This window comes from Anas platyrhynchos, chromosome 22 (assembly GCF_047663525.1).
Source record: "Anas platyrhynchos isolate ZD024472 breed Pekin duck chromosome 22, IASCAAS_PekinDuck_T2T, whole genome shotgun sequence".
Lineage (NCBI taxonomy): Eukaryota > Metazoa > Chordata > Aves > Anseriformes > Anatidae > Anas > Anas platyrhynchos.
In genome coordinates, this window is record NC_092608.1 from 6,078,658 (window position 1) to 6,105,635 (window position 26,978).

The 26,978-nt window shown below is 55.6% G+C and overlaps 4 protein-coding genes across 6 annotated transcripts; 3 read left to right on the top strand and 1 right to left on the bottom strand.

Moving 5' to 3' along the window:
* Positions 1-262: 262 nt before the first annotated feature.
* Positions 263-3,939, top strand: EFHD2 (EF-hand domain family member D2). The gene is made up of 4 exons (XM_027443313.3): positions 263-578; positions 2,651-2,798; positions 2,927-3,061; positions 3,133-3,939. The coding sequence occupies exons 1-4, from the start codon at positions 304-306 to the stop codon at positions 3,265-3,267; spliced, it is 693 nt and encodes a 230-aa protein (XP_027299114.2). The 5' UTR covers positions 263-303; the 3' UTR covers positions 3,268-3,939.
* A 244-nt stretch (positions 3,940-4,183) lies between these two features.
* Positions 4,184-5,920, top strand: LOC101795575 (chymotrypsin-C). The gene is made up of 8 exons (XM_027443317.3): positions 4,184-4,402; positions 4,502-4,593; positions 4,705-4,802; positions 4,890-5,012; positions 5,127-5,263; positions 5,343-5,488; positions 5,586-5,735; positions 5,843-5,920. Exons 1-8 carry the CDS (start codon positions 4,363-4,365, stop codon positions 5,858-5,860), a joined length of 804 nt encoding a protein of 267 aa, XP_027299118.3. The 5' UTR covers positions 4,184-4,362; the 3' UTR covers positions 5,861-5,920.
* Positions 5,921-8,169: 2,249 nt separating this feature from the next.
* CASP9 (caspase 9) lies at positions 8,170-15,529 on the bottom strand. Of its 2 annotated transcripts, none has more exons than XM_072027066.1 (10): positions 15,392-15,529; positions 14,124-14,337; positions 13,507-13,587; positions 13,132-13,163; positions 11,707-11,883; positions 11,043-11,132; positions 10,271-10,418; positions 9,577-9,756; positions 9,024-9,133; positions 8,170-8,723 (listed from the first exon to the last, which is right to left on the bottom strand). In XM_072027066.1, the coding sequence occupies exons 1-10, from the start codon at positions 15,392-15,394 to the stop codon at positions 8,631-8,633; spliced, it is 1,128 nt and encodes a 375-aa protein (XP_071883167.1). In that variant the 5' UTR covers positions 15,395-15,529; the 3' UTR covers positions 8,170-8,630. The 2 variants fall into 2 exon arrangements, with proteins under 2 accessions (XP_071883167.1, XP_038022448.1); XM_038166520.2 differs by lacking the exon at positions 15,392-15,529 and adding an exon at positions 15,179-15,351.
* Positions 15,470-26,699, top strand: DNAJC16 (DnaJ heat shock protein family (Hsp40) member C16). Of its 2 annotated transcripts, none has more exons than XM_027443235.3 (14): positions 15,470-15,639; positions 16,239-16,305; positions 16,738-17,068; positions 17,997-18,181; positions 18,781-18,885; positions 19,472-19,630; positions 19,957-20,087; positions 20,378-20,561; positions 20,745-20,927; positions 21,178-21,254; positions 21,739-21,819; positions 21,918-22,016; positions 22,588-22,758; positions 23,157-26,699. In XM_027443235.3, exons 1-14 carry the CDS (start codon positions 15,470-15,472, stop codon positions 23,551-23,553), a joined length of 2,340 nt encoding a protein of 779 aa, XP_027299036.3. In that variant the 3' UTR covers positions 23,554-26,699. The 2 variants fall into 2 exon arrangements, with proteins under 2 accessions (XP_027299036.3, XP_027299037.3); XM_027443236.3 differs by having other exon boundaries at positions 22,591-22,758.
* Positions 26,700-26,978: the final 279 nt, after the last annotated feature.

The following is a 26,978-nucleotide window of genomic DNA, read 5'->3' on the forward strand; positions in this document are numbered from 1 at the left end:
AGGTATAAAATATGGGAGAGCATCGGGGCAAGACCAGAGCTCTGGGGGGTGTCACACGCTGCCCGTGGGCAACCGGGGCAGGTTTGGGGGGGATCCAAGCGCCCCCAAATGTCCCCTCTCTCCATCCCTGCCCCACTCAGCGTTGGCACAAGCGTGGTGCGGGGGGAGGATGCCGAGGAGCGGAGCACAGCAGCGGCTTTCCCCCATCCTGGGGGGGGTCCGCGGAGGGCAGGGGGCGTCGGGCTGCGGGGAGGAGCGGGGCGGAGCGGGGCGGGGAGGCTGCGGGGCGGCCATCCGGGCACCATGGCGGCGGAGGAGCTGGCGGAGAGGCTGGGCCGGCGTTTGGGGATGCACGAAGGAGAAACGGAGCAGCAGAGGCGGCACGAAGCGGAGCAGGGACCGGGATCGGCACCGGGACCGGGACCCGCACCGGGAGCGCTGCCCCCGGGCAGCCCCGCGGGGAGGGCGGGGGGCTCCGAGGGGTCCCCCGGGGGGGGGCGCCGCCTTTTCAGCCCCGCCGCGGAGTTCCGCGAGTTCTCCCGGAGGCAGCTCCGCGACATGGAGCGGCTCTTCCGACAGTGAGTTGGGGAGATTTGGGGAGGATGGGGGGGGGGTCCCCGGGAATGTCCCCCCCCCCCCCCTCCCCGCTGCTGTCTGCTGGAAGCCCCCGGTGCCCTGCAGGAGGCACCCCCGGGGTCCCCCTCCCTGCCCCATCCTGGGTGTAGGTGTTTGGGGGTGCCCTGGAAGCCCCCCAGCCCTTGTAGGAGGGACCCCCCCAGGTCCCCTGTTCCTCGCAGCCCCCCTCTTGGCTCCCTGCAGGAGCAGCCCCTGGGGTGACCCCAGCTCCATGCAGGAGGGGATCCCCTGTGTGTCCCCCCCTTCTTGGCTACGGGAGGGGTTCCCAGTACCCCCTGTTCCCTTGCAGGAAGCCCCCAACCCTAAAACCCTTGCAGCCCCCACCGTGTCCCTGGAGGTGAGGGGGACACCCCAAAACCTTGGGGATGAGACCAGGGAAGGGGACAGAGGAGCAAACCCGCTCCTGCCACAGATCCCCAAGGAGAGGTGGGGGCAGCGCTCCCCCAGCCACACCAGGACCCCCGGGACCTCTGCCCTGGCTTCGTGCACGGGACCGGGCTGCAGCAGCAGGTCCTGAGCAGGCAGGTGGCACGTCCCCGAGGTCCCTTGTCACGCCGCGTGTCCCCCTACCACGGCAAGGCTCAGTGCTGCGAGCACGGCTCTGGGAGCTCAGGGCCCTGCTGCGCTGCCCTGGGTCAGCAGGAGCCAGCGAGGGGGCTGCTGGCAGCAGGTGCCAGAGGTCTGGAAATTTCCAGGGGAAAACGGGAGCTGCAGCAGCTCCGAGCCCGGCTCTGCCAGGCCCAGGGGGTGTGCGAGTAGCCGGGAGGCAGCGGGACAGCTCGGAGCATCCTGCAGCGCCCGGAGGGTGCTGTGAGCTGAAACACAAAACCAGCGTGCGGCACGGCATCGCTCGAGCCCTGCCAAGCGCCAGGCGAGGAGGAGGAGGAGGGCACGAAGCTGCTGCCCCCCCCCGAAGCACCAGGCAGGGCTGTGGTGTGGACGCAGGCAGCCCCGCGGTGCCCGGGTGTGTGCCCTGGCCGGGGCTGGCGCAGCAGATGGCAGCGGCGCGGGGTCTGGCGCTGGAGCCGCGGGCGGCAGCCAGACATGTGTGCTCGCACGCGCCGCAGCGAAAGGAGCAGCGAGGGAGGTGGGAGGAGAGGCAGCGGCGGCGGCCGCGTGGCCGGGGAAGCTGTGAGCAAAAAAGGGGGGGGTCCCCAAGGGGAAGAATGCGGGGTAGGGGCAATGGCCAGGCTGCGGAGACGAGCCCAAACCACGCTGCGCTCGCTGCAAGCACGCCACGTGAGCGGTTTGTCCTTTCTCCCCCCCCTCTCCCTGCTGTGTTAGAAGGATTGCGACAGGAGAGGATGCAAAGCCCACCGCAGTGGCTGCAGAAATGCTTTGGAGCAGTGGAGCTCGCCAACCCCGCGCTGCCACCAGAGCTCGGAGGCAGAGCGTGAAGGTTTTTGTGCCCCCCAGGCCAGCTCGTAGCGGTGCAGGAGAGAAAAGGGGGCTGCAGCTGTGCTGTGAGCCGAGCAGACCGCGGCAGCGAGGGGACAGATGAGTCACAGCCCCGCGGAGCTGCCTGTGTCGTGCTGAGCATTGCAGCCGCGTTTCCTGCAGCCTTAGAAGAGAGAAGTCAAAAAAAAAAATACACAAAAAAAACCCATGAGGTGTCCCCAGTGCTGCCCTGGGCGAGGCGTCAGCCCGGCACGCTGGTGGGGGGCGTTGTGCCTGCTCCCCTCTCCTCCTCCAGCTTCGTGTTGTGCCCCGTGCGGCGAGGCAGCGCTGCTTGGGGGCTTCAACACCTCCCTCCCGTGGGCCGTGCGGCGAGGAGGGGAGCAGCGCCTGCAGCACACGGGCTTCATCCCCTGGTCCTGTGCAGCACTGGCTGTGTGCTTGGCAGCATCCCCACGGGTGCCGGTGCCAGGAAGGGCGCTCGATGGGCAGGAGGAGAGCTGAAGATGCTCCTGGGGGCTGTTAGCGGTTGGATGGAGGCGGCGGTGGTTTGGCGAGGCCGTGGCTGAGCTGGCAGGGAGCGATAACGGTGTGACGGGGCTGTGCTGCTGGCCCGCAGGTACGACGCGGGGAGGGACGGCTTCATCGACCTGATGGAGCTGAAGCTGATGATGGAGAAGCTGGGAGCGCCGCAGACGCACATCGGCCTGAAGAACATGATCAAGGAGGTGGACGAGGACCTGGACAGCAAGCTGAGCTTCCGCGAGGTATAAACCAGGGCTATGGGGCCGGGAGGTGAGCCCGGGCTGTCCCTTGGCAATCCCTGCACGCTTGGGTAGGGGAGAGGCAGCCAGGAGCTGGTGGTGACGGGGACAACCCCGCTCTTGTGTCGCAGTTCCTGCTGATCTTCCGCAAGGCGGCGGCAGGCGAGCTGCAGGAGGACAGCGGGCTGCACGCCCTGGCCCGGCTCTCCGAGATCGACGTCTCGACGGAGGGCGTGAAGGGAGCCAAGAGCTTTTTTGAGGCCAAGGTAAGGGCCACGAGCCACAGCGGGGGCCGGGGGGGTGGCGGGGACCTCTTTGGACGTGCCGCTGTCCCCAGGCGCAGGCCATGACCGAGGCCAGCCGCTTCGAGGAGGAGATCAGAGCAGAGCAGGAAGAGAAGAAGAAGCAGGCGGAGGAGCTGAAGCAGAGGAAGGCGGCCTTCAAGGAGCTGCAGTCTGCCTTCGCACAGTGACCGCGGGTCCGCGCCGTGCCGGAGGGACGTGGCGGTGCTGGGGGGTGGCCTTGTGCAGGAGGATCCATGCCTGGCTGTCCCCTGCCAGCCCCTGTCCCCCGAGCGGCGCTCGTCCCCTGGGTGTCGTCGTGTCTTGCATGCGCCGTGATTTGGGCCGGGCTGGGGGCTGTGCCGCGGGTCGGTGCCCGTCGGCGTCGCTGCGTGTGCGGCACGCCGGTGGCACCGGGAGCGTGGCGAGCCCCTGAGGCCGACCTCTGTGGCAGCGGGGCGAGGGCCGGCGGAGTCGTTGTCTGCGTGTTCGGTGTCGCTGTATCTTCTGTGCGAAGCGGGCGAGCGCCTGCCCCGCCGTGACCCTCAGGGTCAGAGCGGAGGCGGCCTCGTGTCCTCTCAGATTCTGTTTATTTTGGTAAAAGATGTCCAGAAAGGCCCCCGCAGGGTGGAGAAGCTTTATTTTTTTTTTTGTGTTCGTCTTCTAAGCAGCCCGAAGGGAAGGCGCTCCAGCGAGCGGTGCCTCCCGTAGCTCGACCGCTGTTCCTTTGGGGAAGGGTTGTCCAGGTGGCCGTAATGTCAAGGGCGGTGTTTGTCTCAGCTGCTCCTTCCAGTCCGTGGCACGGGTGTGTGTTGTGTCTTTTTTTTTTTTTTTAAATCCCAAATAAAGATTATATTTCCTAAGTCTTGCAGCTGCCTATGCCCGGGGGACGGCGGGGAGCCGGCTGTGTGGTGGGCGTTTAGGATGGGGGGAGAGGGCTCCTGGAGCACGGTGGGGAGGGGACTGCCACCCCCAGGGTCCCCAGCTGGCTGTGGACAGGTCCCAGCCCCCCCGTGACGAGGCAAGCGTGGGTGCCACGTCCACCCTGTGGGACGGAAGGGTGCGTGCGGGACAAGTGCATCCGTTCCCAGGAGGGCTGAGCTGCCCCGATAAGATCTCACGAAATAGCCGGGGCGGTGGCACACAGGCAGCCCGTGCTGTGTGGGACATCGCCACCTGGCACCAGAGGGTCACCAAGACCCAAGGCCGGGCGGTGACCCTGAGGTGCCGCGGCCGTGCTATAAGAGCTGGGGGTGCCTCGGTGCCGCCACACCACGACCGCGACCATGCTGGGGGCTCTGTGTCTCGCTGTGCTGCTGGGCTACGGTGGGTGAGGAACCGGGGTTGGGGGGGACAGCGCGTCCCCCCCGTGTCCACTAATGTCCCCCGGTGGTCACTAATGTCCCCGTTCCGGGTGTCGTACAGCCTACGGATGCGGGCAGCCGGCCGTGCCCCCCCAGCTGGGCAGCCGCGTGGTGGGCGGTGAGGATGCCGTAGCCCACAGCTGGCCGTGGCAGGTAAGGTGGAAGGGGGGTGGCAGGGGCTGTGACACCAGGAACTCATCCCGAGGCTGGCGGCATGGGGACGGGGTGACCAGCACCCCCCACCACCACGCTGTGCCCTCCCAGGTCTCGCTGCAGTACAGCCGCAACGGGGACTGGAGCCACACGTGCGGTGGGACCCTCATCGCGCCCAGCTGGGTGCTGACGGCCGCCCACTGCTACAGGTGGGTGACGGGGAAGGGATGAGGGGAAAGAGGGGGGGTCCCAGGGTGCTGCTGCCGCCGCTGATCCCCGCTCTGTGCCGCCGGCAGCTCGAGCCTGACGTACCGCGTGGTGCTGGGCGAGTACGACCTGACCGTGGAGGACGACGGCGCCGTGGTGGCGGAGGTGGAGGACTTCATCGTGCACGAGAACTGGAATTCCTACCTCATCGTGTAGGAAAGGGTGATGGCAGCAGGGAGGGAGGGGGCTGCGGCCCCGTGCTGGGGTGGCGGTGGGGGTTTGGTTGTTGTCCCCCCCTTTCCTCTCCACGGGGCTTCTCCTCGCAGCAACGACATCGCCCTGATCAAGCTGAAGGAGCCGGTGCAGGAGAGCAAGAGCATCCAGGCGGCCTGCCTGCCGCCCAGCGGCCTGGAGCTGCCCAACGACTACCCCTGCGAGATCACCGGCTGGGGACGCCTCTGGAGTAAGCAGGGGGTGGCCATGGGGTGGGAAACGGGACGGGGCCCGGGTGCTGCGGGTGCGAGGCGAGGCTGTCGTTGCAGCGAACGGGCCCCTGGCTGACGTCCTGCAGCAGGCGCTGCTGCCGGTGGTGGATTACAGCACCTGCTCCCAGAGCGACTGGTGGGGCTACCTGGTGCGCACCTCCATGGTGTGTGCCGGCGGCGACGGCGTCGTCTCGGGCTGCAATGTGAGTGTGGGGAAATTTGGGGAAGGATGGGGGGGTGGGGGGGGATGTCTGCGGCCCTGTGCTGGTGGTAACGCCGTGTGGTGCTGTGCCCGGGCAGGGGGATTCGGGCGGCCCCCTGAACTGCCAGCGCGAGGGGCTGTGGGAGGTGCACGGCATCGTCAGCTTCGGCTCCTCCTGGGGCTGCAACACCTACAAGAAGCCGACCGTCTTCACACGGGTGTCTGCCTACATCGACTGGATCAACGAGGTGGGTGCCCGCCCCCCCCACAAGGCTCCCCTGCCACTGTTGGGGTCTCCCTCATCGTCACCCAGCCGCGGGTCTGACCCTGGGGCCTTTCTTCTTGGCTTCGGCAGAAAATCAACGCCAACTGAGGACGTGCGGCCGCTGTCACCTGCCATGGAGCTGTGGTGCAATAAAGAGAAATAACCAGCTGTGTTTGGCCCTGTGGTTACTGGGTGGGGTGGACGGGGGCTCAGTGAGGCAAAGCCCAGACCTGCGGGGAGCGGGGGCTGTGGGCATCAAGGCTGGCCCCACACTTTAGGGTGGGAGAAGCCAGGCTGGGCTGGCTCTGGCCCCAGTAAGGGCCCCAGAGGTGCACTGGTTGTGGTTTGGGTGCCCCCCATGTCCCTCAGGGCAGGGGCTGCCAGCTGGGGCAGCAAACACTGCAGGGGGTGCTGGTGATAGGGGTGGGGTGGTCGTGCCTGGTGTGTCCCCAAAAGGGCTCCTTGGGATTGCGATCCCCACAGGGCTGGGTTTGTGATGCAGCACCTTGGGACAGGCGTGGCCTTGTTCTCTGTGCCTTTGTCCCTGGGTTGTTGTAGGAGAAAACCCAGGGACAGTTTCTTTGTGACCAGCTGCCATTGTCCTGTCAGCGTCAGCCCCGTCAGCATCAGCTCCCCCAACCCAGGGAGGTGCCCACGCAGTGCCCCAACACCCCTCGTGGCCAAGCCCTGTGGTGTCAGGCATCCAGCGAGGCAATGTCCTGTGGGCAAACATCAAGGCACAGCCAAAAACACCACAGAACTGCGGTGTGAGCTCCACAGGGCCCTGACGGGTTTGGGGTGGCCGACAGTGCTGCAGGTGGAGCCACCTCGCCTTGCTGTGGTGTGTGCCTGGCCTAGCAGGGAGACAAAAAGAAGTGGCTCACTTTGCTCTAAAAGTAACGTTTATAACAAAAGTAGTGTAAAGTATTAAACCTGTTTTTATTTAAGACTGCATATCAACTGTATAATTACCCACAAATACAATTTATAAGTAGAAACTACCCATAGGTAGCAAACATACAGACAGTAAGAGTAATCAAATGTACTTTCTAGAAAGTACAAAGTGCTAGGCAACTATAGCACACGATAGTGTAGATAGGCATGTATATATAGGGAGAGGTAATTTTAGTACTCTAGCTTATACTATGCCAGTTATCTACTCAGAAAACTTGGACAACATAGTAAAATAAATTTGTATTTATCCAGTACGTGGGTAACTTTGCAGTACTCAGTTCCTTACACAGTACTTAGGTACCTACACAAAAATATAGAGATTTTAAACTGGTACTTTGTATGTTGTATGGAGTCTAATAAGGAAAAACCCTAACTGTATAAAAAATTTCACACCTATTTTTCATTATTTCCATAAATACAAAGTAATCTATAACTTGTACTGGGTAAGCTATTACTTATAACTTTATCTACTGTCAATGTTTGATCTAAGTACAAACATTATGTAATAATCGTAAAGAAAAACTTCCTCCATTATTTATACGTCATGCTTGCAATAAATTTACATGTAGTGATAGAGAATTTATAGGTACTCAAATTTTTGTTGACAGTATACACTGCAAGTATTTTACTAGCTGAAATTTGCTTAAAAGGGCGTAATCGAAGTAGTTTGTCTGTATACAGGTAAGTTGGTTAAAAGTTCTTTTATGCAAACAGTAATTTAACAACTCCCATACTCCTCATATACAACCTGTGTAGTTACAATGAGATCCTCCACACAACCTTTGGCTATGCAAAAGCTGTTGCCCATTACACGAGCACGTTTACACCTTGCTGTTGTTCCAGTAATGACCTCACATTGTCAAATGAATGCATTTTTAGGGTGTTTTTGTAAACAGAAACAGACACTATCATTTGTGAGTGGTTAAATACACATGGATAAGGACTTAGCTCTTTCCTGTACAGAAGTACAGCGCTGATTGCTTACCTTACTTTTTCTTTTACTTGCATACACAATGTTCATACATAACCTTATAGCAAAAGTAAGTACACGTAAGGGTAAAGGTACACATTTGAGCATCATCCCTTCCACAGCTGCTGAAATGCAGCAGTGGCTCCTCGGGTTCACAGCTGCCTTCCCTTTAACTCGCAAACACTGCTTGTGACCTGAAAACATCATCACAGCTACACGCAGCACCTTTGTAAGGGTTTTGATGCTACCAGAACTGATATTCAAAGGAATCCTCACCAGTTTTCTGCAGTAATGCACATTCAGCATTCACAAGTTTCCTCTGAAGGACATGCTCCCCCTTCTCTGCTGCATTAACAGCAGAAGACTCAACTTTTCGAGCAAGGTTTCTTGCTCTGCAGACTTTAGGCATTTCTACACACTTAGGCTACACATTTAGCCTCTGGCACATGCTGAAAGGGCACACATGAGAGGGAACGGATGACAACACAATGGAAAAGATTTTTTGCCTTTTGTTTTATTGAGAAAGAAAAATTGTTGTTGTAGAAATCATTCCTTTCCATTTATTCCATCGGTCGATTCCATTGATTCCCTCAATCAGCTAGCCAGGCAGCAGAGGACACAAACACGATCATCAGAGACCAGCACCAAGAGGCAGAGCGCAGCCACGTCACGGCCAGGTAGAGGCCCCGGCCCCGTGAACAGATGATGGGGCTGATGGTCCTGGCAAAGGCGATTCCTTCAGATGCCCCTTCCTCATCACTAGCACAGGGCCCGTCCTCATTTTATTGCTATTTCACAGTGATGGCTGCTCACAGATCAGATTTCTCAAGACGAGCATCTCCACAGACAGACAAAGGCCTTCAGGAGCACTCGGTCCGAGCCACAGCAGGCACAGCTTTTGTCCAGCCACGGAGAAGTGATTTTCACATGGGCAGGGAGCTCAGTGCCCACTCGTCACTTGCACATGAAGAAGAATTTCTTACGGAGGAAGTTGAAGCAGCCCGGGATCTGCTTGAACTTCCCCTTGGCAGATACGGCGTTTGCCACCTGGGAACAGAAGGACAGCTTCAGGTGCTGAGCATGGGACTGACAATTTTTTAAGGCAATTTTAAGGCAAACTGACATTTTTTTTAAGGCAATTTTTTTTTGGGGGGTGGATTTTCCTGACAAATTAAAAGCTGTGTTTTCAAGACTACGTTCAGTAACATCATTCCTTTTACAAATGTAGGCCTGCCTGCTCTGACTGATCGCAGCTCTGGTTATTGCCTTCATCTCTTTCAAGACTACAAACAGAAGGAGAAAAAGTGATAAAGTAATTAAAACAAAACAAAAAACCAAGACATTTACCCGCACCAACACGGTTAGCAGGTCTTCAGAATGGGCATGCTGTCCCAGCATGCTGTCCAGCGTTTCCACATACCACGATCCACTCGACTTATCCCTCCAGGAGACAAAACCTTCAGAGAGAGGAGGAGAAAATTACTCCTACAGCTGTTCTTGTCTTGCTTCACACCTCCGAGTGCCATCTCCATCAGACAGCTGCCCCTAACTTCGGCCATGAAGCTCAGTCTCTTCCACCAACTCAGCAAACCAATCCAAAATCTCTTCACACCCATTGCTTCTGCCTAATATTGTGAAAGATCTGCTCATCTTGATACTACAAGAGGCTCTACTGTTGCTAAGAAAGGGCCAGCTAGTGCCAAACAAGCATGCAGAACAGGGCTGTCTCTGTACAATGACGGATACCAACCACATCATGACATGGCAGTTCGGCAGCAGCTGCCTCCCCCAGATCTCCAAAATCCAGCTGCAGAACTAGGAGGACGGCTCGGGTATGAGTCTAGCACCCTTGGCACCAATTACTCTGTACCAGGCGAATGATTTGCATGAGTTATCTCACCTGGAAAGGTTGAATAGGACACCAGGATGTCACCGGGTGTGGGCAGACTGGCCACGGCATCCGGCTCGTCCAAATTACCCGAGGGAGCCTGGAAAGGAGTCGCGTCCGACTCTACGGAACTTCTGCAAGTTTCATCTTCGGGTGAATCGCAATCCACTTCAAATCCTTGATCTTTCTGGTCTGCAAAAAGCAGAACAAGAAACCCCGCTGCTCTCCTGACACATTCAGCAATCGTACATCCCCCATTATCAAGTGATGGGAAAAAAACCACAGAAATGCTGTTACAGAAATGCTATTTTCCTAAGGAAATCCTCCAACAAAACAGAGCTTTTCTGCTCTTTGGCTTGCTGCCGGAGTCGGTGCCATCAGGAAATTCACAGAGACGCCCTCGGGCCATGCTTCCCTGCTAACCTCATGGCTAAATACCTGGGGCAGGCAGCACACCCTCCTCCCGTGCTGCATTCCCAGTTGTGTGAAAGAACTACTCCAGCGCATGCAGGCCAGTTCTGTCCTCCTGTGAGATGCTCACGTCCGAGTCCTTTGACTCGACCCACATTAGAAGTAAGAATACACAGCTGGGAACACCAAAAAAGGGCTGGAGGAAAAGGCAATGGACAGAACAGGAAGGAGAAGCCAAAGCCTAACTGCGTTTGAACAGCCTGCTTACACGTCTGGAGCTAAAACAAAGATTCACCTCCACCACAGGCCTGGATGAAGAAGAGTTTGGGTTTTCCTCTCAAACTTGGGCAATTGGACCCATCGAAATGTTTCACAATCTTTTCGATTGGAATACTTATTCCGTCCGTTCCATAAATCCCTCCAGGAAACTGATTATGGCTTGTCTGAAAGAGGAAAATCCAAGAGCTACTAACACAGAAAGAATGGTGAGCTCAGAGGAAACCTGTTTCTGCACGAGTGCTCTCTTTTCTGTCTCTTTCCAGCATAAAGTTACCAGAATAAATCTCACTTCCTTGTATTTGTGCAATTACACACGCTGTATCAGCAAAGGGATGCACAGAAAGCATTTAAAATATCCTAAACCCCAGAAATTTGACCTCCCTGATTATCCAGCTCCTATCCCACCTCCTCTGGCAATGAGCTTCTTTACCCCCTGGGACAAAGGGCACACAACGTACAACATTTTTGCAAACAGCTGCTCTCCTCTCACTTCGAGGCCTACAACTTGGGATATTTGGGCCTTTAGTAGAGCTGGAGAACCAGGAAGGGCTCAGGAACTACGGCACAAAGGTCAGCACCACCTCCCTCTGCTCTATGCCCACCATCTGGTTCTGAATTGCAGGAGCTGCCTTCAGAAGCTGAGAGCACTTGTCCAAAGGCTGCCTGACCTTTGGAACAGCACCGCTGGCTCGGGCTGCAGTTTTTGCATGTTTTTTTTTTTGAGGTTTTCTCTCCCCCAGATATGAAAGCGTTAACTCCCTGATGCTTCAGAAGAGAGGCAAACCTACCTGACAGCCGTGGGACAGGATGACCACCAGGCAGCAGTCCAGGGCGCTGTGGTCCTGCTGCGCCAGACTGCGCAGTTTTGCATTGATTTCCTACAACAAAAACATCACAGTAAGGGTTTTCAAACCACACGCTGGCCACAGATTACTACCTGGGCTCTGCCCTATTGGCCTGTCCCAGCTGTGCTGCTCAGAAGGATCCAGTTGATCTCTCTGCTGCTTTCTGTCCAGAAGTGGGATAACACTGACCCCACACACGTGCCCCAAAGCAGAGTATTTCTGCAGTTCTGTCACTTCACATCGCTTGTTTTATCTAAAGAGATTTCTTTCCTCGCTGCATCCTTCACAGTGCAGCAACGTACATGAAATATTGTTCTACACAACTCACCTGCTGAGATGCACCGCTCCTGATTAGGAGGTGGGCTGGCAAGCAAATCACCTCGCCTTACTTTTGACAGCTGCTCTGGCTGCCTGCCTGCCCTTCACAACTCTGAGCAGCAATTGAGGCACACACAGATAAGCAAATCAAACCCCTGGCTACACCCAAAACAGAGGCTGTCAGAGCTATGATGGAAACAGAGCCTCACAGTTTCCCTATAAATCACATCCTGGAACCAAAACCCAGCCAGAGGGGTGGATTGGATTGGGTCCTTTCTGCCACCCTCACCTGAGCTTTGAGATTCCTCAAGGTCTGGACGCGGAAGCACAAGGACTTGAAGCGCTTCTCCAGCCTCTCGCAGTCCACATCGGATCCAGTTCGAGTCGACAGACCGGAGTCTGGGCTGAAGGTGATGTTGTTGATGATCAGGCAGTGTCCGCAAGGGTCTGCCTTCAGCTGGTACACCTGGCACACACAAACCCAGAAGGGAATTTTTAGAAGAGTCACATTTAAACACCCTCTTATACTCAGAGTGTTTGCAGCTAGCCAGGTGGGACACAAGAATGGGAGGTCTTAAAGTAGCTCATCCCACAGCTTTTTCACAGCTCTGCTACTTTAGGATGAGGGGGAACAGGCTAAAGTTGTGCCAGGGGAGGTTTAGGTTGGATATTAGGAAGAACTTCTTTACCAAAAGCATTGTTGGGCATTGGGATGGGCTGCCCAGGGAAGTCACCATCCCTGGAGGTCTTTAAAAAACGTTTAGATGTAGAGCTTGGTGATATGGTTTAGTGGAGGACTGGTTAGTGTTAGGTCAGAGGTTGGGCTGGGTGATCTTGGAGGCATCTTCCAACCAAGGTGATTCTGTGGGTAAGTTTTTTAGGCTCACTCACCCAGAGAGCACACGCGATGAGCCAAGACACCAGGCAGATCAACCTCCTAGAGACTCAGACCATGTATCGACTACAGCAGAGCAGCAATTTGGGAGAGCTACCCAAACCCTTCCGCTGACACAGCCACGAGCTTCACGCGGCCAAACCATCCACCCCACATCAGGTGCGAGCGAGCTGCGTGCTCAGAAGGTGGCTCCCAAAAAACACCTTCCCAAATCCTGACTGCTTGCTTCGCTGCGAGCCTCCTGGTGCGCTGAAGCTGCTGCACGTGGTTGTTACTATTTTCCCTGCTTCTATTTTTCAACACCGTGATTACCAAGTCACAACACTACCTCACAGACAATACACGCCTGGGTGCCTGAGGAAATTATTAGCTGTCTTGCTGGAAACTGTTTAAGCACCACGTTTAGCTCCATGTTGGGTTATTTGTGGTACAGCTACGGTAATCCTAAGGAGGAGCTGGCTAATCATTGACCCTCCCTGAGCCACCCGGCCTGGTTACAGCCTGCAGCAATTCCTTGGGTTGTGGAGTGTGAGAAGTGGCTGTCATAGGTGCAGCAGCTGTGGAGCTTTGTGCTGTGGGACTCCTTCAGTCCAAATACAAGTTTAAGCCTCAACAAGCCTCACTTTTAGATGTTTGACTCTGTCTTCTGAGGATAAATATTATTATCTTCAACCCTGCTCTGTCCTTTCACTTCTTAGAGCACGGGCTCCTACACTCCATGCACGCAGAACCCCCAGGACGAATGGCAGTAAAGAACTCAGATAAAACAACAGACAAACTGGAATAGAAAGAAGGCAAAAAAGGATCTAGAGTACTAACCAGGTTCTGGTCGCTCTTGTCGACAGCTGAGCCTACAACACACAACATAGAAGTTAGCACTTAACGAGGAGTTGTTGTATCCCTTCTTCACCATCAACCCTGCCCTGTCAGCTGTAAGGTGGGGGTGACACGAGTGAATTCCCCCTTCCCAAAAGGGGCACGGGGGCCAGCCTGGAGAAAGCCTGGCTCTGCCTGAGAACGCCCTGAGCAAAACAGGGCGCTGTTATCTGGGAGGAGCTGCCTCCAGGCTGGCACTCCTCCGAGATGGTTGGGAATTCCCATAAAGGGAGCAGTAACGAGCCTCCTGACTGTGTGCCAGGAGGAACAATGACGGGGTGCTGAGACCTTCCTAAGGGCTACTGGGACGTTGCTTACCCTTGGCTGGTGCAGGAGGGGCTCGGAATTGTTCGTTCTTGTCTTGTACTGGGATGGACAAACGTTCCACAGTGCTCTCACCTGTAACAGCACGGGACAGTCACCTCTTTCCTCCCCCACCACCAATTTCACGCTAGAAGCAAACAGCCTCAGTTGCCCAAAAGGGCCAGAGTTTGCAGCAACACTGCTGCAAGGGAGTGATATGACATCGCTTCCAGTTTTCCCTTTTTGGGCTCAAAGACCAGCTGGGTCTGCACACAGATACACACAAGCTGTGGGGCTGCACACAGGTTCAGCAGAGCACGAGACAGAAATAGCAAGAATGAAACAAAATCCATTTTCAACAGGAGTAGAATGGAGAGTCCGAGCAAAAAGAAGGGGAAGGTGGCTTGTGATGCTGCCAGAGGGCAGCTGGAGCTTCACAATCCCCCCTGCTGGGAAGGATGACGTGCTCCCAGAAGCTCTGCAGGGTCCCCTCTATGCTCCATGCTCCAGGATAACAAAACCAGGACCTCACAGCCTGCTCGCCAGCCCACTGCACTTCCAGGGCACGAGGAGCTCTGGCTGCCACCCCCTGTCCCGCACCTCACCAGGCACAGAACCACCTCAGTACTTACTTTTACCACGCTTTTCTCCACTCGGCTCCAGCTGCACAGGCCTCAGGTTGATGGGCTGTGAGGGCAGGCTCCCGCACGCCTCGCTCAGCGCATCCGCCAGCTCTCCCTGCCCCGTGTCCCGCAGGATCGAGAGGAACACGGGGAAGGCCTGCTGCCCGCGGCTCTCCAGGTCGATGACCAGCTGCCGGACCTGCTCCCTGCGCGTGCGGAGACTCTGTGGGGGGAGAAAAAAACAGGATGAGGCTCAGAGGCACCCCACCAGCCATCCCCCCCTGCAGTCCCCATTCAGGTGACTTGGAAACAGCCAGGGAATGGGCCCTAGGGCTGGGGGGGGAGCAGGACAAGGGGATGCCCCCGATCACAGGACCCCTGTAGCCAGCTGTAGGGTCCCATACACAGCTGTGGGGCCCTGTAGCCAGCTGTAGGGTCCCAGTAGGTGGCCATAGGGACCCATACTTGGCCATAGGGTCCCAATAGGCGGCCATAGAGACCCGTACCCAGTCGTAGGGTCCCAGTAGGTGGCCATAGGGCCCCATACACAGCTGTGGGGCCCCATAGCCAGCTGTAGGGTCCCATACCCAGCCGTAGAGTCCCCCTGGGTGGTTGTAAGGTCCTGGTAGGTGGCCATAGGGACCCATACCTGGCTGTAGGGTTCTGGTAGGCGGCCGTAGGGTTCTGGTAGGCGGCCGTAGGGCCCTGTACATAGCTGTAGGGACCCAGAAGGCAGCTATAGGGACCCATACCCTGCTGCAGGGTCCCAGTAGGTGGTTGTAAAGTCCCGGTAGGCAGCCGTAGGGACCCATACCTGGCTGTAGGGTCCCAGCAGGTGGCCTTAGCACCGCGTACCCAGCCGTAGAGCACCATACACGGCTGTAGGGTCCCAGTAAGCGGCCTTAGCGCCCCATACCCCCCAGCCTTAGCACCCCAGGACCCTTCCCACGGCTGACAGCCTCCCTGAGGCACCCCAACCACCTCACGGTACCAGCAGGCCTCGTGGGGAGGGGGGGCTCCCCTCAGCCCGCACCCCCCCACCACCACCACCTCCACCCCCTCACCCGCAGCTCCTCCAGCATGGCCTCAGTGAACACCCCGCGCTCCCTCAGCGGCTCCCAGAGCGGCTCCGGCCTCAGGCGCTCCACCAGCAGCACCCGGCTCCTCCTCAGCGCCCGCCGCCGCCGCTCCTCCATGGCGGCCCCGTCACCACCCCCGCTCCCCCGCCCCCCCCCGTAACACCGCCACCTTCCCGGCATGCCCCGCGGCCCCGTTACCATGGCAACGGCGGGGCGGGCGCGCCGGAAGCGGCGCGGGGCCGGGGCCGGGGCCTAGGCCGGGGGCCGGGGCCCGCCATGGAGCTGGGCCGCACGGGCCCGGCCTGCGCCGCCGCCGCCCTCCTCCTGCTGCTGCTGCTGGCGGCGCCCGGAGAGGCCGAGTTTGACCCTTACCGGGTGCTGGGAGTGGGGAGAGGCTCCAGCCAGGCTGATATTAAGAAGGCGTACAAGAGGCTGGCGCGGGAGTGGTATGTGGGGGGGTGTGGGGGGGGCACGGGTATGGGGTCCTGGGGTCGGTTATAGGGTCACGGTGCTCCGTTATAGGGTCTTGGGATCCTGTTATAGGGCTCCGGTGCGAATCTAAATGGCCCCGGGACTCGGATATTGGGCCCCGGTACCCGGTTATAGGGTCCCAGTGCGAATCCAAGTGGCCCCGGTACCCAGTTATAGGGTCCCTGTACCCGGCCGTTGGGCCTTGGTACCCATCTAAACGGCCCCGGTAGCCAGCCACGGGGCCCCAGTACCCTGTCATAGGGCCCCGGTACCCGGCCATAGGGCTCCCGTACCCGGTCAGACAGCCTCAGTACCCAGTCAGGGCCCTGGTATCCATCCAAACAGCCCCTCTGTTCGGCCCGAGGCCCTCTCCGGTGTGGCAGGGAACACCCGGTGAATTGGGGACACCCCCGGGTGTGGGGTTGGGATGAGGAAACCGACCCCGGTGTCAAAGCCCAGCCCCGGTGTGGAAACCTGGCTCGGGCAGGTGCTGCGGGACTCTGGGCATCCCCCCCCCGGAGCTGCCGGCCCCTTCCCACAGGAATACAGCCCCTGCCCCTCGTTCTGCCCCCAGGCACCCCGACAAAAACAAGGACCCGGGAGCAGAGGACAAATTCATCCAGATCAGCAAGGCCTACGAGGTAAGGCGCTCTCAGTGCTCAGCCCTATCAAAGCTTTAATTAATAAGCTGAGGGACCTGTGGTGCACGCTGCTTTGCTTTTTCTCTTGACGTTTACACAGAAGAAGGCTGCTGGTGGAGAGGTTTGCAAAGGGGTCAGCCCTGTGCTCCCTGAAAAGCCTCCGAGGTAGGAGGAGAGCATTTGTGCTGCACCCGCACAGCCCCGGCTGTGTCACACAGACACGGGAGCGGCCTGGGGCTGATGTAAGCCATGGTCACTGCTGCCCTGCTTGGGACAGCTCAAATTATTCCTCGTGGAAGTTCTCTGTAGGACTTCTTGCTGCTTAGGGAGCGTGTCAGCATTTTGTGCTGCGCTGAAAGAGCCCTCAGTGGTTGAGGAGAGCGTTGGCACATCGCCACCCAGACAACTTTTCTTCTGTCATCTGCTCCCCAGATTCTCTCCAACGAGGAAAAGAGGGCAAACTTCGATCGCTACGGTGATGCCGGGGAAAGCCAGGGCTTCTCCCAGCACCAGCATCGCCAGTTCCACCACTTCCACGAAGGCTTCTATTTCGATGAGTCCTTTTTCCACTTCCCCTTTAATTCGGAGAGACGCGACACCTCCGACGAGAAGTATTTGCTCCACTTTTCTCATTACATCAACGACATCGTGCCAGATAGCTTCAAGAAACCTTACCTCATTAAAATCACCTCAGACTGGTGCTTCAGCTGCATCCACATCGAGCCCGTGTGGAAGGAAGTTGCTCAGGAACTGGAGGCGCTGGGTAAGGACGAGGCCGTTTGGGTCGGGTGAGGCTTCCCGGCGGAATGAAGCTGGGGAAAAGTTTTCTGCCCACAGCTGCAGCGATCGCCTTCAGCTTTGGAAGGCTAAATTTAGGCCACAGAATGCCTCAGAGATTTATCCACCATCCTAAACCTTTCTGGGGCGTTAATAGCAATGTAATTGATGAGGCTAAGCCTTAGGAATGAGGGAAGAAAACAGGCTCTCCTACTGACTCACAGTTTTGGCTCTCTGTACGCAGAGGTTTCACTGTCATTCCCTCAGGCACCCCAGGGATGTTGAGGGCAAGGTGCCTTTACCCCTGTCTGTGCGGCGAGTGATTTAGCCAGAGGGTGACACTAAGAAATGACTGTGTGGCCGAGGGCTGATCTGTGAATGCTGCGGGGCTCTGTCCTGAACTTGGATGGCTTCGATAAGCAAAGATCCCCGCAGAATACAGCACCTGATGGGAAGCCGTTACCTGAAAGGGCTGCGAGTGAAACCTGGGGGTTAGCAGCCAGATCAGAAACATACCTGGGTGCCAGCAAGAGACTTCCTACTTGCTCTCTCCGTCCCCAGCTTGTTTTTCTTGCACGCGTGTTCCCAAAAACGTAGGCTTGACAGGCAGCAGGACACAAAGGCCTTCTGGTCCCTGCTTGCTTGTCCCCCAGCGGGTGTTCCTGTAGGGCACACAACGTCAGCGGGCAGAACAGAAGAGGCCAGCACGTTCCCTCTCTCCCTTGATAACACTACTAATTTTAAATATATGAGTTTCAAGGGACTTCAATAGGGAAGTACAGAGTGAGGAGGGGCTGTGATCCAAACAGCTCCCAAGGAGGGACCTGGAGAAGAGGAGGGGTCTTAAAACTCAGCTTTCTGTTCTGGGGGGTTGGCTCCGAGATCTTTTACGTGGATTTGCTCTCCCATTGCAGGAGTGGGCATCGGAGTTGTCCACGCCGGGTATGAGAGGCGCCTCGCCCATCACCTAGGGGCTCACAGCACGCCATCAATACTGGGGCTGATGAACGGGAAGATAACCTTCTTCCACAACGCCGTCATTCGGGAGAACCTGCGGCAGTTCGTGGAGAACCTGCTGCCGGGGAACCTGGTGGAAAAGGTAGGTGTCAGCTGGTTGGTTCTTGTGTCTGGGTAGTCAGCTCTCTTCAGCTGTTTTGGTGTCAAATCCGTTTAATTCAGCCCAAGTTGTGAGAGGATCCGAGCAAGGCTGGGGAAGCGAGGTGTGCTGAGGGCTGGAACTACAGCTACAAACCCTGGAGGGGGCTCAGAAGCGAGTGTACGACAGGCTCCGTGTCACTTCTTCCCTCCGTGGCAGGGCTCCTTGCCCTACTGCCCATGCAGGCTGGCAGTGCAGCGTCTGCTGCTCTCGCAGCTGTAACACCCCGTGGCTCACAAGAGCCACGTGGAAGCTGCACATTTGTGACAATTTTGGGTTGTTAGCTGGCAGGAGCTGCCCTCCGTCCCTTGGGGTAACATGGTGCAGCCCTCATAAACCTACACACGAGCTGCCTGCTGCCTCCTCATTGAAGAATACTGCGGTGCTGTCACCCAGCTGTGACAGCTGGAAGAACAAATCAACAACCTGCTGTCTGAGACACCTGAGCAGCTTTTTCAGGCTCAGCTCAGGCACCTAATTGTACAGCTCTGCACGTGTCTAACTGTCATGAGGTTACACTAACGTTCTGACTCTGTTTAAAGATCACAGATAAAAACTACATCCGCTTTCTGTCCAACTGGAAGAAGGAAAACAAGCCCCACGTCCTTCTGTTCGATCACATGCCGGTTGTGCCGTTATTGTACAAGGTAACGCAATTTCTGGGGCTGGATTTTGACTCGCTGATAAACCCAGCTGTCCAAAAAGAAAACGCAGGGTTGTTGTGAGCAGGGCTGGACCGCTGCCTCTGCACAGTATTGGCAGTTCTAAGAGGGCGAGTTAATTCACAGTGGTCAGACACAGCACAGCCAGGAGGAGGAGGTGGCTTCACTGCCCCGACACATGTGTGGCTTGAGCAGATGTAAAGGGGTGGGCAGGTTTTGGGGCTGCCAGCCACAGAAGCACGCTAGCCTAGTAAGGAGAGCTTTTTGCAGCACCCTAATTTGGGTTATTGGAAAGGCCGTTTCCTAAGAAACCCCTGCTGCCGTGCAAAATGTCAGCTTGTAAAAAAAAAAAAAAGCTGTGGATCCATTAGGGCTGTCTGTGCAGTAACCAAGAGCACACAAACTGCAGCTCAGCTAGGGAACAGAGCGGCTGTTACCTCTTCCAGCACACACCCGATGGCATCTAAACAGCAGGAGGTGCTCCTGAAGCCACATTAACATGAGCACTTGGGGGAAAAAACATTATTGGCTCTCTGATGTAAACGTGTGCCGGCGCTTTCTTCCCGTCCAGCTGACCGCCTTTGCGTACAGAGATTACTTGTCCTTTGGTTACGTGTACGTCGGGCTCAGAGGCACCGAGGAGCTGTCCAGCCAGTACAACATCAACGTCTACACTCCGACCATGATGGTCTTCAAGGAGCACATCGACAAGCCCGCGGATGTCGTGCAGGTAGGGCTGTGAAATGGGTGCAGAGTTTTTCTCACCAAGCACGCAATGAGAAGTTGGCCAGTGGCACATTTTAGAGTAAGAAGTATTAATTCTTCGTGGAACCTCTGCCTTTGGCAAAGAAAGCAAACAAAGACCTAGGAGGGAGGTGGCTTGGTAGGCGCCAGCTATGGGTGGCTGCCCTGCTATCGAGGAGAGCTGCAGGTAATGTCTTCGTCGCAGGGCCTTAAAATGTCTCAGGGCAGGGTTTCAGTGAGGACTGTGATTTTCCACCAGCTTTACTCTCCTCAGACCACTTAGTGACCACCTCTGCTCTTTGTCTTCGCTAGGCACGAGATATGAAGAAGCAACTCATCGACGACTTCCTTTCCCAGAATAAGTTCCTCATGGCAGCCAGACTCACCAACCAGAGGCTGTTTCAGGAGCTGTGTCCCGTGAAGAAGTCGCACCGTCAGCGGAAGTAAGGATCCTCAGAAACCCGTTTTGTCCCCTAAAAACTCTAGAGGGAGGAAGGAAATGACTGGGCGTCCGTGCAGTCTGACAGTTTTTGTGCCTTTACTGGGCACATCTTGGGACAGAGGGCGGGTAAAAGGAAGGAGAGATGGGGTGGCAGGCTGGAGAGCTGATCACACAGAAGGCAGGCTTTCAAAAGCATGCCCCAAACTAACAGGTGGGGTTTCTGTCCCATCAGGATCATTCTGGCTAGCAGAAAGAGAGCTCTTACTCTGCTCTCTCCCTTGTGTTGCCCAGGCACTGCGTGGTCTTGCTTACTGGAGAAGGCGATAAGTTTGCTGAGACTTATGAGGCGTTTTTGACTTTTGCTGTGGCCAACACGAAAGACGTGCTGAGGTTTGCACACATCTATAACGAGCGGCAGCCGGAATTTGCGGACGCCTTGCTGATGGATGACGAGAAGTACCGTGGAAAATCGGCCGTGAGCGTTACCTTTGTTTTCTTCTGCTGCTTCTTTACTCCTGTTGTTCTAACTCGCATCCCTCTGCGCAGGGTGCTGTACCTTGAGCTGACTCCTAATTCTGGCAGGGATTTGCAGCGTAACATCTGTCTCAAACAGAAGTACCTTCCTGTCTGACACCTGTCTTGTCATTGCCTTGTACAGGTGGTCATTCTGGAGAGGCGCAACAGCGCAGGAAAGATTGTGTACAAGACCTTGGAGGAGGCCTGGCAAGGCAGCAAAGAGGACAACTTCATCCTCCTGGACCTCCTGGACCAGCTGAGGACGGACCCTGGCCTGCTCTCCTCAGAGACTGTCCTGGCAGACTTGCGCGATGAGCTTGCTCCCGTAAGTGCTTGGCATTTCCAGCTGCTTCACACCTGTGAAACCTTCTCGGACAGTTCTGTTACAGTTATTAGTGGGAACTACACCTTAAAATAACAAGGCACAATTATTTTAAGTTTACTTGCTCGGGGAAGGAAAAGCTTCCCAAGCAGCTTTGGGCCTGGGGTTCGGTTCAGAGGGGTATGAGTCACATCAGTGCTGTGGATAACAGTTTTGTCACTCACCTTTTTCTTTTTGCCTTTTTCTCAAACAGATGTTCCTTATCCGATGGTTCTATTCCACGCTGGATTACGTCTTGGACTGCTGGGACAGTTTGTTTCACAGTAACTGGTATGGATTTGGCGCTCACGAGTCTCGACAGGGAGCAGGATTGCTGCTCTCTTGTTCAGACACGTAGTAGAACCAGGCTCAGATTAACAGGAATTGAGAACATACCAAAATAGGCAGGTGCCTGTATTCTCTTGAGGTTAAGGTGAAGAGGGATGACACCACAGTGACGATAGCTTCTGCCTCAAGCACTGGCCTTGAGGTACAGCACGGATATTACACCTCTGAAAATAGGCCAGCCCTATCTGTTGCTGCTTTTCACCATTTCCCCTTATCCTTCCTTTAAAATGGATCCGTTTTTGTCCTCCTCTTCCTTTTGTGGGGGGAGCAGGGTATGCTCCAAATCTGCATCACATTTAAGACCCCTGAACATAAACCAAGTTTCTGGGGAAACTGCAGGGTGTTGTTTGAGGCAGGCAGCAACTGAAATTCAAGCAGAAGTCATGCAGCTCACAGAGCTGATTGCTGTTTGCAAATCTTCCCTCAGGCGAGAAATGATGCCCCTGCTGTCCTTGCTCTTCTCTGCGCTCTTCATTCTCTTTGGCACTGTTATTGTTCAGGCTTTCAGGTGAGTGCATGCCAAAACGTCCTAGATCTTACAGTCCAGCCAGCAGCGTCTCTGTCCAAAGCGGCCCTTTAAACAAACCCCAAATAATTCCTTTGCAGTGACTCCAGTGACACGAGAGACTCTCCTCCCTCTGAGAAGGAAGAGGCGACCACAAAGACTGAGAAGAACGACACAAACTTCAGCAAAGAGAGTAACAGGTTCCCTCTCTATTCTCTCCAGAACGTTTTCTGCTGAGTTACTGTTTGGGGAGTGACCGTGGAAAGAGGGAGCGCAGAGAGCGTTAGCCAGACCTGTGTGGATGTAGAGCAGTCATTGCAGGGGGCAGCGCGGGCACAGAAAAGCACAAGGGAGTGGCATTTAGCAGGACCCTGGGCAGCAGGGACATGGCTTCAGAAATTTAGTTATTAAGCAATTCCCACTACCATGGGAGAGCGAGCAGCTGTGTTGAGAATCCAGGATGAGCTGGGACTTTACAGCAGGTCTCGTTGCATCCAGCTGCTCCTCCCTATCATGCATAGAAGCCGTTCTTCCTCTCTGTGCCCCTCGTAACCTCTTGAGTTTGCCCCAGACAAGATCCTCTGTGGAAAGGCAAAGGTCTGACGTGCTTGTTGAGGAAGATCCAGCTCTGGCTTTTGCAAGTGCAAGCTGCTCCAACTAAGCTGGCTTGGGGAATGATTGTCATAAGGCAGGGGGACAAATTTAGTTTCCCTGACCTTGTTTGCTGCCGTTCCTTCGTTCCCCTTTCACTCGGTCATTGTTTCGTTGCAGCAGGGTTCCCAAAAAAGGCTTTGTGGAGGTGACCGAGCTCACAGACATCAACTATAACAGCAACCTGGTGCGCCTCAGGCCGGGTCACATGAATGTGGTCTTGATCCTCTCGAACTCCACGAAAACTGCCCTCCTCCAGAAGTTTGCCCTGGAGGTCTACACATTCACAGGGTAGGTTGGGGCCCTTTCTTAGGTTTCTGGTCCTGTTTTAACTCCTTCCCTTATGCTGCTCTGATGAAAAGTTGGGAGTGGTTTGGGCTCCTCCAAGAGGGAAAGCTTAGAGCAGACAAAGCAGCCTCCACACACGTTAGTAGTGATGAGCCGCCAAAAACCGAACAGCCTTCCTCATCCTTCACTCAGTGAAGGTGGACGGATGGGTCTAGCACTGCTCCTGCTTCTGCTATACCCTCATTCCAACCCTCATGGGGTGCTGCACACTACTAATTGTCACCCGTACTGAAGCGGGTTAAAAAAAGGAGCTATGGAAACACAGCTCCCCCGTCCCATAGACCTGCAGCCTGACTTGGAAGCCGTGTTCATCCTGCTTCTCTCCTCTTCTCTCCTCCCAGGAGCAGCTCTCTTCATTTCTCCTTCCTCAGCCTGGACAAGCACCGCGAGTGGCTGGAGTACCTGCTGGAGTTCGCGCAGGACGCCGCTCCCATCCCCAACCAGTACGACAAGCATTTCCTGGAGCGCGACTACACGGGCTACGTCCTGGCCCTGAACGGCCACAAGAAATACTTCTGCCTCTTTAAGCCTCACAGATCAGGAGACGAGGGGGGAACCGTGGGGTCGTGTGAGGACTACGATTCCCCGCTGCACACCGAAGCCAGAGGGAAATCCTCCTGCAGCCCAGGGTCTAGATCCATTAAAAACAAATTGCATAAATTGTCCTTTTGGATGGAACGCCTTCTCGAGGGCTCCTTACAGAGGTTCTACATCCCCTCGTGGCCCGCGCTAGACTGAGGGCTTTTAAAGAGATTCTAACACACTTTTTATGAAGATGACGAGGGACCGCTCTTTCCGGAACAAACACACAATCGTGATGAACGGACCTTACCTTTCAGATGAGTTCTCTGAGGGACGGCGACCAGAAAAAAATCTCTCCCCGTATGCAGAGCCCTGGAGCGCAGCGAAGCGCGCCGAAACGCCCTCCACCGAATCGTTCTCACGTTTGGATGCCGTGCTGTCGCAGAGCCAAGAAGGCCGTTTCCCCCTTCTCATCCTGCCACATCTACTTCCCGAGCCACCCTCGCCCCATCTCTTGTTTCACCTCGGTCAAAGAAAATCCCCAACTTCCCAGCCGCGGCGACTCAGTCCGGACTGAATGCGGCCAGTTCCGTGGCGCGGGTCGTGGTTCTCTCCCCCTGCCCCTTCCCCACGTGCTTAGCCCATGGTGCATGGTGTAACAGTGGCAAGACCCTACAGACCCTCCTCCAAAAGGCTTCCCACCACTCGTACCGATCGGCTTTCCCGGGGTAAGTGGCCTGGAGGGTGGCCGGGAGCAGCTCCCTCGTAGCAAACCTGTAGCTGGGACTCACCTGCGGGGCGGGCTCGTAGGCGCTCTGCATGTTTCCTGCTCCTTGTGTAATAGTTCCACGTGCAGCTTCACCAGCTAAAACCGTAACCAGGGAGGGGAAGGGGTTTTGCACAGCCGTAAATACTGTAAAGGTGTTGAGCCATTTAAATGTCACATCGTTTCCCAGATGCCTTTCTGCTTCTGTCGGTTTTAGACTTATGTATCTTAGAGCCATAACTTTACCTGTGTCCTCAGATTGTAGGCATACGCTGCTGTGAGCCAGTAGATGTGTAAAAGAAACTCTACCTAGCTGCTAGGGAGCCGCTTCGGTCTCCTTTCCAACACCCTTACATCCGTAGTACAAACCGACTTTTCGTTGTATCGAGGAACCTAAACCATCGGTGACCGCGTTCTTGAAACGTTGCCCCAGCAGTGCTGTTATCTCACCAGACCGTCGCTGACATGCGAGGCTCGTTTCGTTTCAGGTGTGGGTTTAAGATGCTTCAGCATCTCGCCCGTTTCGGTCCTGCCACAAACTTGTGTTTCTCAACATGCAGGCTGCCTTGGTTTTGTTGTTTTTTCTTTTTTTTTTTTTCTTGTTGCTTTTTGTTTTGTTTTTCCTTCTTGAACACATAGGTCTGTGTACAGCTAGAACAGCTGCAAAGCACAGTTTGGTTTATGCTTTGCTCGAGCACTGCTCCGACAGCCACTTCCAGCATCGAGGGGGAAGGAGGCCGCCCAGTTGTAAGGCAGGGGACGGCAGCAGCAGGCTCCCAGTTGCTTTCAGCTCTTCAGGTGATGAAGCAAAGCCAAAGGGTTTCTTCCTACAGCCAGGACTGAAATCCTGCAGGCTTTGTGTTCCCTTCGCACCGCTCTGGGGCAGACCCTTGCGGTGTCTCCTCCGGCTGCACAGTGCAGGAACCCAAACCCTGCTGTGGGAGTAGCTTGCAGAGCATCAGGTCACAGGGCTGCCAAACCACGAGGCTGGGAGCGGGGTGCCCTTTGTGTGAGGCTCTGCCCCTGATCCTAAAACACTTTGTCAAGCACGTGGCGTTGGCTAAAAGCTCACTCCACCCTTGCCTTCTTAGTTACCACCGCACCCGAGCGGGTAACCCCAGCGCTGCCTGTGCTACCGCCCAACCTGACGTGAGGCTGCTTAATTTTAGCTCGGCGGCCTCTGGGCTGCAGCTTGTGCTGTCGCATGAATGAGATGTTAGAAATAGGGAGGGGGAAGGAAGGAAGGAAGCTACGAGGTGCACACGTAGTGCTGCATCGGCCTGCCATTGGGAGGCCTGATGTCATTTGGGCTGGAACGATCGCTGTAGTGCGCTCGTGCTTCTCCCCAACTCGCTGTGCAAGGAGGTAGCTGGAATGAGGTCGTAGCCAAGTGGACAGCTACCAAGGGGAAGGCTCCACGTAACTTTTAAATGCTTGTAAAAGCAAATATAAACAGGTATACACGCGCAAACACGCTATTTGGGTAGGGAATGAGCATCAACAAATCCATCTGCCAGCTCTTCAGCTAGTCAGGAACCTGAAGAACTCGACACTTAATTTAGGAAAAAAAAAAAAAAAGTGCCTAGTTGTACTACAGCAAGGGAATCACCTCTGCCCCAAGTAATAAAAAGCTATGGCCTTATGGCCTTCAGGATACAATTTCTGTGATGCACGCATGCTGGAACCCTTTTATTTTTGTTTTAGCACAGCTGAGCAGCCCCGTCTGCCTGAGTTTTGTTGACTGAGCACTTGCAGCAGCCCCCCCCAAGCCAGCCAGGACTACAGCTCCTCTGTAGCTGCGACCGCTGCTGTAACTCTGCCCCTCGCTGCTTTCGGCCAGCTCATATTAACTCGGCTGCAGATGTACAGCACCCACGTGTTGCTCTTTAGCAGAAAATCTTTCAGGGGCTGCAGCACGTGCCAAACTGGTCTAAACTCATCCATTTAGGTAGTTGTGGCAACTGTCACGGAGCACTGGGTGCTTGCTTTCTGGTAGAGGAGCGTGGTCAGAGGCCTCTCAGCTGCTGCTCACACCTGAGACCTGGCCACCCTCTCCCAGCAAGTGCAAGCCGTGACCTCCCCCTCCCCAATAATTTTCTAACCTGCATCCTAACGTGTCCTCAGCAAAATGCACTGGCTATTGTTATGCACATGGTAGTTTGTAACCCAAAGATTGAGGGAATTCAGTCCTACCGCACTATTTGGTGACGCCCAAGCAAAGACCCCACTCAGAAACCGAAGCAAAACGTCCTTACAGCAAAGGGAAGCAGGCCCCGAGTCTGAAGGTCGTGCACAACTCTTCCCTTGGCTGAGCGTGGCAGGAGCAGCGACTCCACTCCTCTGCTCTCTGAGAGCCTGCCAGAACCAGGACGCGAACACAGCCTGAGAAGTGGGACTGAAAACAAAGTTCATATTTTGCACTTTTGATACTGGGGAGGGAGGGAAATTAACTTATTTGGCAAACTTGTCTCGTTTGTTTTATTTTCTTTTTTCTTTTTTTTTTTTTTTTTTTTTGTATTTGTGACCAGGCACTGATGTCATTTTGATTTAAGGCGATTACAGATTCGCAACCAAAATAAACTATTTTAATGTGTGATGAGGTGGCTCTGTGTTTCCGTCTGCAATCCGACCTCGTGTCCTCGCCAGCTCAGAACATCCCCAGCTGCCAGAATGAGCCGCAGGTGCTGCTCACTCAGCCACCTTCTAAAGCTCTGCATTAGCTGTCCCGCTTCTGTCTCTTACTGGGAAAATCCTTTTACCAGTGACAGGTTTGTAATGGTCCTGGATGAGCAGAGCTGCCAGGTGGGTCGTTCCCACTGCAGAGGCAGTGCCATTAGCCTCGTCTTTTTTCTTCCCAAGCAAACTCAGACCCTAC